This window comes from Rhinatrema bivittatum, chromosome 6 (assembly GCF_901001135.1).
Source record: "Rhinatrema bivittatum chromosome 6, aRhiBiv1.1, whole genome shotgun sequence".
NCBI lineage: Eukaryota > Metazoa > Chordata > Amphibia > Gymnophiona > Rhinatrematidae > Rhinatrema > Rhinatrema bivittatum.
In genome coordinates, this window is record NC_042620.1 from 109,714,754 (window position 1) to 109,732,111 (window position 17,358).

The 17,358-nt window shown below is 41.5% G+C and overlaps 1 protein-coding gene across 4 annotated transcripts in view; it reads right to left on the reverse strand.

The window, feature by feature from the left end:
• TLK1 (tousled like kinase 1) overlaps window positions 1–17,358 on the reverse strand; it is a 388,382-nt gene that overhangs the window by 3,251 nt on the left and 367,773 nt on the right. For 3 of the 4 annotated variants that reach the window (XM_029605752.1, XM_029605753.1, XM_029605751.1), the window contains 2 exons: window positions 1,268–1,379; window positions 1,069–1,176 (listed from right to left, as the gene is read on the reverse strand). In XM_029605752.1, the coding sequence (XP_029461612.1) occupies window positions 1,069–1,176; window positions 1,268–1,379 (220 nt within the window). Of the gene's footprint in view, window positions 1–1,068; window positions 1,177–1,267; window positions 1,380–10,015; window positions 10,930–17,358 lie in introns of those variants that run through there. The other variant, XM_029605755.1, reaches the window with a different exon arrangement.

The following is a 17,358-nucleotide window of genomic DNA, read 5'->3' on the forward strand; positions in this document are numbered from 1 at the left end:
AAGTGCTTTCCTTAAGGTATCACTCCTTCTGAATGGTCACTAAAGATACTCAGTCCTGGTGTGGAGTCTCTGTGACAGAGATTTTATCTGTTCTTGCAGAAGAGTGTGGAAGGCTGGTATGAGAAGAATGGCACTCACAATAGGTGCGAGTTAAGAGTTTTTATAACAATTACAAAATCCAAATACATTTAACAACTTAAGTGGCTTCCTTTATTATCCAGTGCACAAGGGACTCTGATGAGTACCAGCACCTTGCAACATAAGCAGTGTATGCAAATATATCTTATGCATATTCATTAAGGATATCCTGAAAACCACACTGGCTAGTTGGGGCTTAGAGTGGTTCAGAAACACTGCCTTAAATAACTTTTTCATCACAATATAAAACATGCATAGTTTGTGATTAGTCTGTATATTTCTTTTATGCTAAATAAGGGTCAGAAACTTACAGGATTCTTTAATTAATATGCAAGCAATGTGTATAAAGAATGCCAGATGAACTTACCTGGAAGGGAGAGCATCATCTGGGAGAGATCCAGGTGGTTTAATTTTTAGATGCCCTGTGTTGCTATATCTGAGTTAATTTTAGCTCAACTGGGGAAGGTCTGACTTGATTTTTCAACAGTTTGGTTATTGAGAAGTAAAGAATTAGGTTCTCATTCAGTTTCAACACTGACCTGTCTTAAAGCTAAATCACTGTTATTTAGGTGAAGTCTTTTGTGCCAGCATCAAGAGCTCCCAAATGCAGCCTTCGTTTCTATGATGCAATAGTAATGTGCAAACCCTATACTAAAATGAATGCAGTTTTTTTTTTTAAATTATTATTTCTCTTATCTGATAGCTACAATAATTTCCTATTGCTACTGTACATGTACCAAACAGCTCTCTAAAGAACTGATTGTGATTAGGTACCATATATTTAAGCTATGGTCTTTTGGTTCATAAGCATCAAACACCATCTATGGATCTCCGGATTATACTAATAGCCATGTCAAGAAAACTAAACTAAATGAATCATTAAGCAAAAAATAAGTTTACTTTTGTTAGTGAGTTACATAAAAATGTTACCTTGGCTTCGTTGCTTACAACAGGTTTAACTGGAAATTGAACTTCTGTGGCTTTTAATATTGTGTTTTCTTGTAAGATGTCCTGTTGTGATTGATTGTGACCAAATGGCTGTAAAAACATCAATTTTAATCAACATTCCAGGAAGGCTTAAAACATTTGCATGGTTTATCTGAATGGATTGTGTGTTTGCGATCCTTACCTTTCGGCCATAGAGACACTGAAAGAAAATGACTCCAACAGACCATACATCAACTTTGTTTGAAATCTTTGGTGGCTCTTTTCCCACCACAAAGCATTCTGGAGGCAAGTACCTGTAATAAGTAAACTACTAGTCAAACCACTAGTACCACTGTAGTTTTCACACAATACAAAAATCATCAATCAGTAAAACAGATGACATATATAGTCAGGGATTAGGGATGTGCATTTTTTTTTATTAGTGTGCACTAAATGGAAATCAGTGCATACTGAAAAGAAACTAAGCAAAAAAAATATTTTTTGGCTGCACAGGAATTACTTCTGCACTTGCACTCACATATGTTTAAACTCTGCGGAACCAGTTTTAAGGACTTTTTTCTTCACACTAAACATGAATATAGCACCTCTTACCAAGAATGGTGAGTTGATGCCCAATGAACTGGTGTAAAATGTTTCCATTTGTAGAGAAATAAGAAAATGGGATTTATACTGTATAGCATATGTATGACCTTTCATGGTGATAATTAATGAATTGTGCGTTTGACAGAGGCCAACTTCAGCTCATCCTTAAACCCCAAAAGATTTCTCAAATCTATGCTCAGAAAATGAGAATCGGGAATAAGATCATTTGTGAGGACAAAGTAGAAATTTCAGGGGTGATCATGTCATTTCCTATCCTAAAATCTGGCACACAAAAAGAACACGAACAGTTAATTTATTAACTTTTTAACTGTTACATTATAGAGCAAATCATTTAATGGAGCTTCTTACAGAAATGGCAAACTTTTAATGTCTGTCCTGTAACATTTTTGATCCAAGATATATATTCCAATAATACTTCTATTTATATATTGCAAGAATTCTGTCTCAAAGTCTTTTTCTATTATGTAATATGTGGGAAATATGCGCTTGCCAGCAAGCCATTTCATCAGGGTTTAAACACTAACTTCCCTTCTCCCTGACATTTGCCTGAATAAAAGCATCACTTGTGCTTAAGTCTCTGCCTGGGAAAGGATACCTGTTGGCCCTGAATTCCTGGGGGAGGGGCTGGGTGTTCCCTAGTCAGAGGCAGGACAAAGTCAGGAGGTATAGATTTCAGCAGCCAATGAAATGATCCGTGCACACCCCCTGAGCCAAAGCCAATAGTGTAATGACTCTTCTGTTGCTATGGGAAAGTAGCCAATCATGTAATGACACATCATCTGCCTTTGTATGAATGTACAATAAAAGGAAAAGGCTCGTGAGGGCAAACCCTCTTTGCCTTCTCTCTTCCTGCCTGCGATGAAAGCTGTCTGATGCCTATTCATTACTCCTACAGTAATAAGTCAATGCGGTTGATGCAAATACTGGCTGTGCATCTTAACTTTGTATTACTAATGTATTTATTTTAGAATTCTATTTTTTTTAATGTACATAAGAACATACGATATGGCATACTGGGTCAGACCAAGGGTCCATCAAGCCCACTATCCTGTTTCCATTACTGGAAATGGAAGTCACAAGTATCTGGCAAATGCCCAAACATTAAATACATCTCAAGCTACTATTGCTATTAATTAATAGCAGTTTATGGATTTTTCCTCTAGAAACTTATCCAAACCTTTTTTAAACCCAGTTACATTAACTTCTGTAACCACATCCTCTGGCAATGAATTCCAGAGCTTAACTATGTGCTGAGTGAAAAAGAATTTCTTCAATTTGTTTTAAATGAACTACTTGCTAGCTTCATGGAGAGCCCCCTGGTCCTTCTATTATCTGAGAGAGTAAATAACCGATTTACAATAACTTGTTCAAGTCCTTTCATGATTTTGTAAACTATCATATCCCCCCCCCCCCAGTCCTCTCTTCTCCAAACTGAACAGCCTACCTTCCTTAGCCTTTCCTCATTCCATGCCATTCTATGCACTTATTTTGGTCGCCCTTCTCTGCACTTTCTCCAGTGCAACTATATCTTTTTTTGAGAGGTGGCGACCAGAATTGCACACAGTATTCAAGATGCAGTCTCACCATGGAGAGATACAGAAGCATTATGACATCCATCGTTCTGCCATTCCCTTCTTAATAATTCCTAACATTGTTTGCTTTATTGATCGCCACAGCACACTGAGCCATAAGAACATACTGGGTCAGACCAAGGGGCAATCAACCTGCTTCCAACAGTGGCCAATCCAGGCTACAAGTACCTGGCAAGTACCCAAAAGTATTATCCACTGTGATGCCTAGATCTCTTTTCTGGGTGGTAACTTCTAAAATAGAACCGAACATTGGGGCAGATTTTCAAAGGGTTACGCGCGTAACCCCCGAAAAGCTGCCCCTTCCACCCCCTGCGCGTGCCAAGCCTATCTTACATAGCTTTTGGGTACTTGCCAGGTTCTTATTGCCTGGATTGGCCACTGTTGGAAACGGATGCTGGGCTTGATGGACCCTTGGTCTGACCCAGTATGTTCTGGCATGTTCTGATGTTCTTATGTAAATTAATTGAAATAGGTCTGAAATTTCATTTTTTAGTTCTTTCAGAACCCTGGGGTGTATTTCTATTTTATTGATATATGGTTTCATTATGATGTACTGATTATTGTATTACTTTGTTTGATGTAAACAATTTTGGGTCAAGCTATTGTTTGAGGAAAATAGTATTATAATATAAAACAAAAATAGTGAACATGTTATTTCCTATTCACATACCTAATGAGGCTGCCATCTGATGATAGACATTTTAAATAGCTACCATTAGTCTTATAAGAACATAAGAAAATTCCATACTGGGTCAGACCAAGGGTCCATCAAGCCCAGCATCCTGTTTCCAACAGTGGCCAATCCAGGCCATAAGAACCTGGCAAGTACCCAAAAACTAAGTCTATTCCATGTTACCATTGCTAATGGCAGTGGCTATTCTCTAAGTGAACTTAATATCAGGTAATGGACTTCTCCTCCAAGAACTTATCCAATCCTTTTTTAAACACAGCTATACTAACTGCACTAACCACATCCTCTGGCAACAAATTCCAGAGTTTAATTGTGCGCTGAGTAAAAAAGAACTTTCTCCGATTAGTTTTAAATGTGCCCCATGCTAACTTCATGGAGTGCCCCCTAGTCTTTCTACTATCCGAAAGAGTAAATACCCATTCACATCCACCCGTTCTAGACCTCTCATGATTTTAAACACCTCTATCATATCCCCCCTCAGTCGTCTCTTCTCCAAGCTGAAAAGTCCTAACCTCTTTAGTCTTTCCTCATAGGGGAGTTGTTCCATTCCCCTTATCATTTTGGTAGCCCTTCTCTGTACCTTCTCCATCACAATTATATCTTTTTTGAGATGCGGCGACCAGAATTGTACACAGTATTCAAGGTGCGGTCTCAGCATGGAGCGATACAGAGGCATTATGACATTTTCCGTTTTATTCACCATTCCCTTTCTAATAATTCCCAACATTCTGTTTGTTTTTTTGACTGCCGCAGCACACTGAACCGACGATTTCAATGTGTTATCCACTATGACACCTAGATCTCTTTCTTGGGTTGTAGCACCTAATATGGAACCCAACATTGTGTAATTATAGCATGGGTTATTTTTCCCTATATGCATCACCTTGCACTTATCCACATTAAATTTCATCTGCCATTTGGATGCCCAATTTTCCAGTCTCACAAGGACTTCCTGCAATTTATCACAATCTGCTTGTGATTTAACTACTCTGAACAACTGTGTGTCATCTGCAAATTTGATTATCTCACTCGTCGTATTTCTTTCCAGATCATTTATAAATATATTGAAAAGTAAGGCTCTGCAAAGCAGCTTTCTCCTGCTCCTTTCAGCTTCTAGCTCAATTGGAGCCTTACCCAACTGGGGCTAAATTACCATGAATCTTCAACTCACAGCTATTTGGGTTTTATACTTCTTTTATAGGTCATATACTAGTGTGCTCACAGTAGGAGTCACAGATCAACGATCCCTTTAAAATATGGTACATGCTGTTCAACTTATTTTCATAGAATAAGAATGCATATGTCGTTTTAATGAGAGGACACCTTTAACACATTCTAAAGGTGTTGTACTGCTCCAATTTTTTTGTAATTTTTGTTGTACATGTATGTTCCACATCTTAAGTGTAAGAAGGGGTGATCCTTTCTTCCCTTCTCCCTCCTCTTACTAGGCAGCTGTGAACACCATCTTTGCTAGCCCAATGAGTAGTAATCTGGCCCAGATGTCTCTGCAGCACCTCTAGCAGTCCAGAGTGCAGAAAACCTGACTTGGAAATGAAACTCATGTCCTTAACACTGTCTGCACTTCTGGCATTAAGCCAAAGCACTGGCCCTTCTTTAAATTGAGTTTTATACAATTAAAGTACTTACAGTGACCACAAAACATCTATACTCCCTTGAACATGTTTCACAATTTGTTGTCAGTGTGTCAGACTTGCAATCCTTTAAAGGAAGAGGTTTTTTTTCCCCCACTCAAACCATACGCCACACCTTTCAGAGCCAAGAATACTTTATTGGGGGACAAAGCACATATCCAAAAAAATTTGAAATCCAACAATCGGATAAGTCTCCACCACTCGTGTCAATACTTGTTGGAAGCACCTTTGGCAGAAACTACAAATATGAGTCTGTTGGGGCAGGTCTCCACCAACTTTGCATACCTATATCTGTCAATATTAGACTATTCTTTACAAAACTGGTCAAACTCTGTCAAGTTCCTTGGGGAGTATTGATGGACAACAATTTTCAAGTCATGCCACAGATTTTCAATTATATTGAGGTTCTGACTGGGCATTTTCTTTTTTTTTTTTTTGTTATTTAGCCACTCCAGTGTAGCTTTAGCTGTGTGCTTCAGGTCATTATCAGGCTGAAATGTCAACTACTTGCACAGAGAAGCAGGTTTTCCTCAAGGACTTTTCTGTATTCCGTTCACTGTCCCTTTCCTGCACCAGTCCCTGCCAATGAAAAACATCTCCATAACATGGTGCTGCCACCACCATGTTTCACAGGAAGGATGTTGTTCTTTAAGAGATGTGCTGTTGGGTTTGCACCATAAATGTTTTACATTCAGGCCAAAAAGATATATTTTAGTTTTGTCAGACTATAAATATTTTGCCACATGGCTACAGTATCCTGAGTGTTCCTTTGCATACTTCAAATGGGATTCAAAAGTGGGCTTTCTTAAGTAATGGCTTCCTTCTTGCCACCCTACTATATAGAGGAGATTTTATGGAGTGCTTGGGGTATTGTCATATGCACACTTTGACCAGTCTTGGCCATGAAAGCCTGTTCTTTCAAAGTTCTAATCAAAAATCCATCTAATAAACCAGCTTTTGTGCAAGTAAGTGACAGACCTTCTTTACCAGGTTCCAACTGTATCATCTTTATACAATGAAGCCCTTAATATTTGTAATCATTGGTCCCATATTTCTTGTGACTTGATAATAGTGTATTCAATACCTCCAAAAAACCATGAAATAGCTCTGTTTGAAACTAATAGCTTACAAATTTGCCTTATATACTGCCCCCCCCCCACCCTACTAGAACTAAACATCTCCCCAATAATTGAATTCCTAACACCACACCTAAACACCTCCAAACCCACAATTGTACTAGGTGACTTCAACCTATACATGGACACGCACCCCTTATCTAACACATGTCAAACACTAATAGATTTCATGACAGCACTTGGCTTCATCCTATCGACTGATAAACCAACTCACAAAGCAGGACACTCCCTTGATTTAACATTTATCAATCACGGCCACTTAGAACAAATCAAATCGGAACATACACCGATACCCTGGTCAGATCACTTCCTAATAGAATCTTCTATCAATCTTACGGTAAAACAAACGATACAAAACAGAGAACCCATTGAATTTAAATACCGTCCTCCATACAACATAGACTCCCTGAAAGACAAACTAGAAGAAAAACTAACCGAAATAGACTGCACTGACTGTGACTCCGCCACGACAGCGTGGACACAAACAACCAAAAACTTAGCCAACGAGATAAACCCAATAAAACAGATCAGCATAAGAGAACCTAAAGAAACAAACCCCTGGCATAACGAAAAGATAAAGGCAGTCAAAAGAAACCTAAGGAAAAAAGAGAAGGAATGGAGAAATAATAAAACAGACAACCTGACTAAATACAGGAAACAGCTAGCCTACTATAAACAAGTAATTCTCAACGCAAAAGATCAATATTACAGCACTAAGACAGAGAAATTCACAAATAATCCAAGAGTCCTGTTCACCATAGTAAAAAACCTTACAACTGAAAATTCACAGAGCCTACCAGTAACTAAATGTAATGAAATAGCTACTTTCTTTAATGACAAAATCATGAATCTAAAAGCAAAGATTCCTATTATAACTAAACAAAAAATCAACATGCAAAAGAGAGATGTTAAACAATGGGAAACATTCGATGAAATATCAGAAATAGAAGTTGAATCAATGCTAAAAAAATTAAACCCAGCCCCGCATGCACAAGACACACTTACAGCACTAAGATTATTTGCGAATTTCTCTTAGTGCTCTAATATTGTTTTTTTGTGTTGAGAATTACTTGTTTATAGTAGGCTAGCTGCTTCCTGTATTTAGTCAGGTCGTCCGTTTTATTTTTCCTCCGTTCCTTCTCTTTTTTCCTTAGGTTTCTTTTGACTACCTTTATCTTTTCGTTATGCCAGGGTTTTTTTTCTTTAGGTTCTCTTAAAAAAAAGTAGCCAACATAGTCTCTCCAACTCTAACAAAAATCATTAACTTATCACTAAAAGAAGGAAACATGCCAGACTCACTAAAAGGAGCAATAGTAAAACCAAGTCTAAAGAAAAAAAAAACAGCTACCATCTAATCCTGAGCAATTATAGACCAGTATCAAACCTGCCCTTAATTGCAAAATTAATAGAAAAAAAACATACAAAAACAATTAGCAGAACACTTAGAGAGCAATAATATACTGTACCCATCACAACATGGCTTCTGCAAAAACTTCAGCACTGAAACACTACTACTTGCACTAACAGACATCATGAGAGGTAAACAATACATTTTAGTACTGCTTGACCTATCGGCGGCATGCGACAGTAAACCATAACATATTGATAAATAGATTAGAAGAAATAGGACTAAGCAACATGACAATCAAGTGGTTTAAATCATACCTAAATAACAGATACTTCCAAGTATAAATCAAAGAAGTAATGTCAGAGAAAATAAACCTTCAAACAGGAGTTTCACAGGATCTGCCCTATCTGCCACACTATTCAACATATATATGCTGCCCTTATGTCACCTGCTAGCAGATTTAGGAATTTCGCACTATAGATATTCAATTAATACTCCCAATCGACGACACAATTGAGAAAACATTAAACTTAGCCAACATGTACCTAGATATAATAAAACAACTTCTAAACCAAATGGAACTAGTGATCAATATAGAGAAAACTGAATTCTTACATCTAGAACAAAAAAAACATAGCGATCATTCAGAACCCAATTACACTCAAAAACAACCAAAAAATACAACTAGCAGAGAAAGTACAAAACCTGGGAGTGATAATCGATTCAGAACTAAGTATGAAACAACATATCTCAAAAAGTAAGAGAAGGATACGCCAAACTTATGACTCTGAGAAGACTAAAACCACTACTAACGCCCACCAACTTCTGCTCAGTCTTACAAGCCTTAATTTTTTCCAGTACTGACTACTGTAATGCCCTACTACTGGGCCTACCAATACACTACAATAAGACCACTACAGATACTACAAAACACAGCGGCAAGAATTTTAACTGGAAAAAGTAAGAGAGACCATATCACCGAAACCTTAATAGAACTACACTGGTTACCCATTGAACAAAGAATACAAGACTTTATGCACCATACATAAATTAATACACGACGAAAAAGCAGAGTGGCTGAACACAGCCCTCTGCGTACATACCCTCCACAGAAATCTGAGGTCAGCAAACAAAGCACAGCTAACTATTCCCTCAGTCAAGATGGCCAGACTAACCCAGGTAAGGGATAGGGCCCTATCCCTAGCAGGACCCCCAATATGGAACAATATGCCTTTAGAAATCAGACTGCAAAGTAACATCAAAACCTTCAGAAAAAGTTTAAAAACATGGCTATTTAAGCAAGCATACCACAAAGAGAATTGAGAGTAGAACCCAGGGAAATGTTGGTTGCGGTTGGTCAAACTCCCACTCACACACCTTTTTGCTTAAAGCGTGTGCTTCTCATTTTTATATTCTAAATTCATTTTATTTTTAAACAACAAAGAACTAGAGTTAAGTAGTATTATAGCTTATAGCTGAGTAAGAGGAAACTGGACATGACTTATAACACCCACCAAATAATATTTATTGTGAAATTATGTTACAGTATTTTAATGGCACCTGTTTAAGAGTTAGAATTTCAGACACTATATACAACATAGTTTTTGTGCCCTATTGTGAACCATTGTGATGGCACCCGCTTAACGACGGTATAGAAAAGATTTTAAATAAATAAATAAATAACTTATATTGCTTGCTTTGTCTTAAAACTGTATAGCACTTATAAATATATTGTTGAAGCTTCTAACACATTAACTCTAGCAGTTGTGACTATAGTGTCGGCCCAGCTATATCCCTCCCTCTCCCAAATCCATTGCCCACAACAATTAAATATCTAATAGCACTGCCATAAAATTGATACGGTATTCAACTCAATGAAATAACGACAGAAGCATAGCAATTGGATATTAAAGGCCGCAGCTTTATTGAATAAATACCCCTCAAATAATCTGTACCCCAGCCAATATGGTAATTCCCAGAACAGGCTACACCATTACCTCCACCGCCTACCATAATACCAAGCAAGGCAGCATCTAACCTGGCCCCCAGCCTTGTCCCCAAGCAAGGGGACCTCCCGAGCCATAAGGATGCCCCACTATGTGCTGTCCAAGGCGTCAGTTCATTGTTGACCTGGACCATAATGCATGCCTGTGCCACGTCTGAAACACCCACACGGGCCCGGGAATTCACCACAGGTATGAGGTAGGGCATACCCTTGCCTCATGCCCCACACCAACATTTAGCTATGGTCAACAACACTCCCCCAAAAAAGATCCTCCAACGTCTCCTGTAGGGCATTGTTGAATATGTCAAGCGATATCTGAGAGATGAACTTTGTCCGGCCTAGACATATATCTTCGCATTCGACATCTGCCCACTCGTGTTTGATGTAGTGTCCACCGAGCTTGCAAGACCACACATCAATCTGGCAGTTGACCTTCTTGTGCCCTTTCCTGTATAGCTTCAAACATTCAATTTTGGGCATGGAATGTCAGACAAACAATGTGCAAGAACCAGGAGGCCAATTCGGCCAAGTCATCTTTAATCCTCAATCAACTGCTCGAAAGATACATCGCCCAGGTCACTGTCCCCTAGATGTATGACGACGACGTTGGGGGCTGCTGCCGCCGAATCTCTCAACTGCCGCAGAAGGGGGAACAATCGGTCCCAGCTCATACCTCACTTACACATCCAAGTCACGATAAGCCCGCAAGGCCCAATCTCACATGCGGTCCATAGAGGCGATCGCGCACTCTCCTAGTGGCCCAGTGCACAAAAGAATGTTCGATAATTCATGCCATCCATTGAACCTGGTGCAAATCTGCAATGACAATTAAGAGTTATGAGTAGTTGTGCATGCCAATCCAATCTGACATAAGTATTGACTGCTGCTGATCTCCAACTTTCTATTTGCTGTATGATGTCGATCTGTAGTCCTACTTGCGCCGTGCTAGTTGCTGTTCCAATCCTAAAGGAATGGGTGGTAAATATTTTGGCATCTAGGCCCATTTTGATTACTGCCATTCTGAGCACAGCAGAAAACTATCTGGTCATTGGGACCTTGTCAGTGTGCAAGAGCAAATGTATACCACCAGAGGACTGAACGGCTAAATACTTCTCTATGTTCTGCACAGGCCAAATGATGCACAACAATGTGCTTCAAAGAAAGGTTTGCACCCTTGCCTGCCTGATCAGTTTTCAACTTGTGTATCTTTATGCAGAGTGCTTGAGATGAACATGTCATGTTCTGCCAGCAGAACCCATAAGCTCTCCATTAAGTTGTGTGGAACTGAAACCTGAGAGTCCATAGCTGGCCCCAACTGTCTCGATCAACATCTTCAACAGAAAGGACTTGGTGGGATGCCCCCCCCCAAATCCGCGTTTCGTTGTGAAAAAGGCCAAGCCTGTTAGATGTCTAACCACTGAGTCCCTGGAAGCACCCATTTTCTTGACCGAGGAGACGTACACCATTAGGTCATCCAGCACTAGTCCAGCCCTCCAGCTATAGTGCATCAGGAACCCTTTCATGTCCTTATAACTTTGGCAGTATGCGGACCATGTCGATGAAGCCAAGGATCCCCGGAATAAGTCCTTGGTGGTTGGAAACCAATCATACAGAGGTGGTCCAATACTGGAGTTCCCCGTTTGTCCGCCGTGGGTACCTGCTTGTGAAACAAATCTCACTTAGCATGAGATAAGGATTCAGCAATGCCATTACAAACATCCGGGACGTACCTCGCCCTGACTGTGGTATTGATGCGCAAGCCCTCAAGGACAACCTTCTTTAGCAAGTCCACCACCTTGGGGCATTTCACTGATTGCCTGTTCAAGACCTGGATCACCATTTGATTATCACACCAAAATATAACATGCTTGTCCCTCAATCTTTTGCTCCATAATACGAGGTCTACCCAGATGGGAAACACCTCCAGAAATGTGATGATCCGCATTAAACTGGCTTCGACCCATGTGGCTGGCCAAAGCTCGGCGCACCATGACAGAATACCCCAAAGCCCCAGCCCCCCCCCCCCCCCCGGATGCATCAGAGTGTATTTCCAAGTCTTTACTAGAGAGCAGGAGTCCCTGTCACATGGACACACTGTTAAAGTCAACCAGAAATAATGTCCGTGTGGAAATGTCTGCACGCATGGCCTTTGACACCCTCACAAAGTGAAACAACCTACTGATGCCTTCTGTGGCATCAGCCAGCCTCCTCAGAAACTTGCCCCATGGGGGATCACTCGACAGGTGAAATTCAATGTCCCCAAGATGGCTTGCACAGAGCACAGCTTAAGTTTCTTTGCCATTAATGCCTGCTGCAGCATTACTTGTAATTTTGCCACCCTGTCAACTGGAAGCTGAGAAACCATTCTGATTGAATCTAACTCGATGCCTACAGAAGGGCCTTCAGTTTTATTGTGCGTAAGGAGAACACCAAAGTCGCTGGCAACGGATTGGAATTCTTGCATGAATGATTCTTTTTGCCCAATGAATAAAAAATTGTGAAGGTAATGTATGATGTTGCTCGATCCTGCCCACTATGATGTCACCCAGGTGAAGGAAACTGAAGAGCTCAAAATATGCACATGACACTGAACACCCCCCCCATCGGCATGCATTTGTCAAAGTAAGATTGGTCTCAGAACTGAAAGCCCAAAGAGAAACTGCTTGTGTGAAAGGAAAGCAGTCTAAATGCTAACTCTATCAGTCCTGACCATTAAAGCACCTGCACCACACTGTGCGCTAGCACAGTCAAATGATGTATATTGTACGGAGCACTCTTCGCAGGGGAGCTGATCATTCACAGACTAGCCTTGAGGGTAGGAGAAGCTCTGGATAAGGTGAAACTTTCTGGGCTCTTTCTTAGGGACCACTGCCAAAGGTGTTAGGATCATTTTTTGAAAAGTAAGCTATGGAAATGGACCTGCCATACATCCCTGAGCCAACTACGTATCCAATTTCGTTTGTACAATGTTCACATGCCACACCGCCGATGGAGCATTGGAGGTAGTTGTCCCCCTTCAGGTGACTCTGGAAGGGAATGGGAAATCCTTCATGAAAACCTTGCACAATCTGCTGTGCCTCTCTGTGCTTGGGGTACCAGTCCAGCCAAGGAATCATAGCTAGCAAGTCTATGGGTAACGGTGCTTTGCCAAACTGTTGGTATCTATCTTGCTTTTCCATTGCTCCCTCCCATTGTTTTTTGAAGCATTTGGTGACCGAGTGAAGAGCTGCACAGGATGAACAAATATGCTTGAATCTGCAGTCTTGGAAACTGCATACCGATTTGTTGTATCGCCAGCAAAATGTTGTTGGGAACCTGGGCTGCCCTGGTGGTTTCCGTGGTCGATGAGGACTTAGGTGCTCGCATCGCTTGCCTTGCATGTCATCTGCTTCAGCCACAGGCTGACATCTTGCGTTCCCCCAGACATGAAACGATTTTCCTCCATCTTGTCCCAGAATCTCTCATAATTCAGCCACACCCAACTGTCATATTCTTTGTAGGCCTAGAGGATGTTGTCCGCATAGCTAAGCATGGGGCCCTATTGAAAGGAGTGACCCTGCCAGTTAACGTTCATTCATTCTTAGGAAGGCTTGGGTCCAATTGGTGATGTTCCCATGGATTCTTCTGTCTGCACTGTGTGCCGTATTCTCCTCTTTCGCCTTTTTCCACGTGCCCCTCCAACACCTTCCTTTTATGATTTGAAACAGGTCACTGTACGATCACTTTTTGATCTTTCTGCGAAGGGATCTAGGAACACTTTCCCATAATTGAGATAAGGTCATGAGTGCTGGGTGACTTTTGGATGCCTCACCAGCTTCGGTCGATGGGGGCTGAGGGCTATAGGCCACGAGTCTGAGGTGGATGTCTTCGAGGAGACACTTATACTAGTGCTGGCCCTATGCTTACGCTTGACCTTACGTCTTTTCTTACTTGCTGTCTTCTCTTGATCAGCGTGTTTGCTATCCCTGGGGTCCCCCTGAGACTCAACCTCTAAGTCTTAACCGTTATGGGGCTGCTAGGCCCGTGTTGATAGGTGTTGAGACTGTAGTAGGTGTCTGTCGCTTGAACTGTGCTCCGAGTCCCTTTATATGGCTTGCTCGACCTATGGTGCGTCCATCACTGGTGGATATCCTGGAGCCTCCTGCATCATTTGTGTGGTGCTGCCTCCTGCTGCCCTATGCTGTGGTTTGAACTGTGCTGTGAAGCCTCATGCACTGGCTGCCCTTGGCTGTGGGAGATGCTGCGACCGGGGATGACAGCTGGCCAATAACCCCATAGTGGGTGGCATGGGTATGGATTACCGTGGCTACTGGGAAGCCCCAGTGTGTTGCTTCATTGTGGGGATAGATGGCAAGGTCCCATCTAGAGGCTTCATAATGTGAATTGAGGATCCAAGCTGCTCTCTGCTGCCCTGTTGCAGGATCCCTTGCCATGTGTCAGGTCTGCGAGCTCTCTCTTTCCTTCTGAGTCATGTTAGGACCACCCTCTCCCAGTTGGCTTCCTTGATAGGTTTCAGCACCTCCCCCTTGAATTGCCTCAACATCGCTCCCTCGTCTCCCAATGACTTATTTCATTGTGCTGCTGCTGGTCGGCCATTTCCCCTTTCTCCCTCTCTGTGACTTGGCCTGACCCTTTCCTGCAGGTGTCACTGTTATAGCTGTTTAATAACTGGCACCTGAACCCAAACTGCTCTTGCACGTACTCTGTCACATGTGTGTGTGTGTGTGTGTGGAGGCTGGATGCTGTGTGTGTCCTGGACGCTGGCTGATTTGCCTGTTCTTCAGACTGTGTACACAAGCCCCGCACCACATAGCTGGCATCCTTCTAAATGCTGCCTGACCGTCTCAGCAAGAGTCCTCCATCTCAGTCACAGCCAGAAAACCTAGTGCAATACCCGGTGGGTTGCAGTCAAGCAAGAAGCCGCTCCACTCTGTGTGAACCCTCCACTGTCACAGCTGATTATGTGCTGGACCAGGAGCGCTGCCCTCCCCGCTATGAGCCCAAACCAAGAGCGTGTTCACAAAAATGGCACAATCTGCCAAAAAAAAAAAAAAGCCTGCCCCACTGCCATCCCTGAAGGCTGGCCATGAAACCTGAAATGGATCAAAGCTGAGAGCTTGCCAGGGAAGCGAGGAAGACCAAGGCTGAAAAGCTGGACAGGAGAGAATGCAGGCACCAATCCCACTATAAAGGCTGGCCAGCAGCAAAAGAGGGCGACTGTGCCTCAGTCACAGCCCTTTAAGTGGGCTGTGACATGAGACTACAACTGCTCTTCCCTTCCCTCCCCTTGCCTGACCGCATCATTGACATGCTGGGAGCCCGTGCACACAGAGTGAGGGGAAGGGCTGGAGAGGGGAGCGAGTTGGCATGAAGTCTCACACAGCTGGAGCTAAACCAACCAGGCCGTAGGTGGGCCTGCACCGGTATGGGGCATGGGCAGACATATAAAATTAAAGAAACTGATGAGGAAACTGAAAAACTTAGCTCAGTGACAAACAATATCCTTCAGATGTGTACAGACAGATGGTCCCAACAAATCAGCCTGTTTCGTTAATTCTGCATCAGGGGATCTTCAATTAGAGATTCTTCACAAAGGTCATGCAACAATATGGAAAAATGCCTCTGTCAAATCTCCACAGGCACTATCTTCCAATTAGTGTGGAATATGCAATAACTGCTCACTGGTAAAACAGAAATGTCTATCACATTAATGATCAATGCCAACTAATTGTAAAAACGGAGGGAATAACTCATTGGTCAAAACTTCCTGTAATCAAGTTAACCAATACCAATCAATATCTTCAATGAAACCATTAGGTGTACTATATTTAAAGTATATATCCAATACTGTTCTCTTGAGTTCAGAAGAGCTATTAGAACATTGCCTCTAGATGAAATTTTTACATATTCAACAAATGCCCATAAACATTCAGTGAATTTATGCAAATGTGAAAGTCCCTTATTATTCAGACTTTAGTATTCGATCAGCCGTCTTTGAGTCAGTCTTTTTGTTCTGCAGATTTATATTAGTAAACACAGGCATTAGATTACATAAATGTCAAAAACTACGTGACTAACATTTTTACTTGTCATTTTTAAACCTGAAGTTTGATGTTCGCACACTGGTCCTAAATATTTTGATGATGAATGGCCCATTGTAGACTGTGCTGAATCCTCTGTAATATCTGAAAGTGCTGCTCTTACTATGTGATCATGAATGTTAGAACCTCTCCTATAAGCAATCATCTGAGGGTTCAGTAAAGACATCATGTAAAACTAAAATCGGCTAATGTTTGTGAATTGAAGCTACAAAGGCTGTTTTATCTGCATATGGCGATGTACACATCAGCGAGGGCTTATCTTCAGTAACATTATACTGTAGAAGACAGTTTCTATCCGACTATAGTGCTCTTAAATATGCTGCCTGAATTTATTTATGCAGATATCCTCGTTTTGTTATTAAAGGTTTTTATTGAAACAACAACAAAATGAAACCTACAGACCAGACCAAACAAGCAGTAAATGAAGTACAAATAATAAACTGCATAGATCTGCAAACAAAACCGGGAACAACTGTAGGTGAATCATAGAATAGCAAAACCAGGTTGTTTTCGTTTAATGAATATAAGTCACCCCACCCCCCGCCCCCCCTAGCTTCACAATTACAAAGTAAAATTAGAAAAGCATAGCGTAAATGGTATCACACAGTAGAGGATATATGAGCCTGTAGGGTTACTCCCAAAATAAGTATGGAAGGCGAAAGACTCCCACCACAAACATAATATTTAAGGCGAAGTACCTAGTGGTACAACTAGGAAGCCATTTTTGGTATGGGTGCCAAATTGATGTAAAGCGGGAGACTGTCTTATTTTTAAATGCTGTGATTTTGGATAATAAATAAATTTTCCGCACTCTATTGTGAATGTCCTCTATCTTGGGAGTTCTGGTGTCTTTCCATAAACGTGCTATCTCACAACAACTGGCAGTGGAGATATATTGAACTAACTGATTGGAATCCTGCGATAGCCCAGTGGGTGCCAAGCCCAACAACGCCTGAGCAGGGGTAAGAGAGGGCAGCCCCGGGAAAAGATTGCTCAACCATTGAGATACCTGCCTCCAGACCAGCCTGACATGGGAGCAGGTCCACCACAAATGATAGAACGTGCCCTCCTCCATACAGACTCGCCAGCAAGTATCTGGGTATAAAGGCATGAATTTATGTATCTGTGAGGGACACTTGTACCA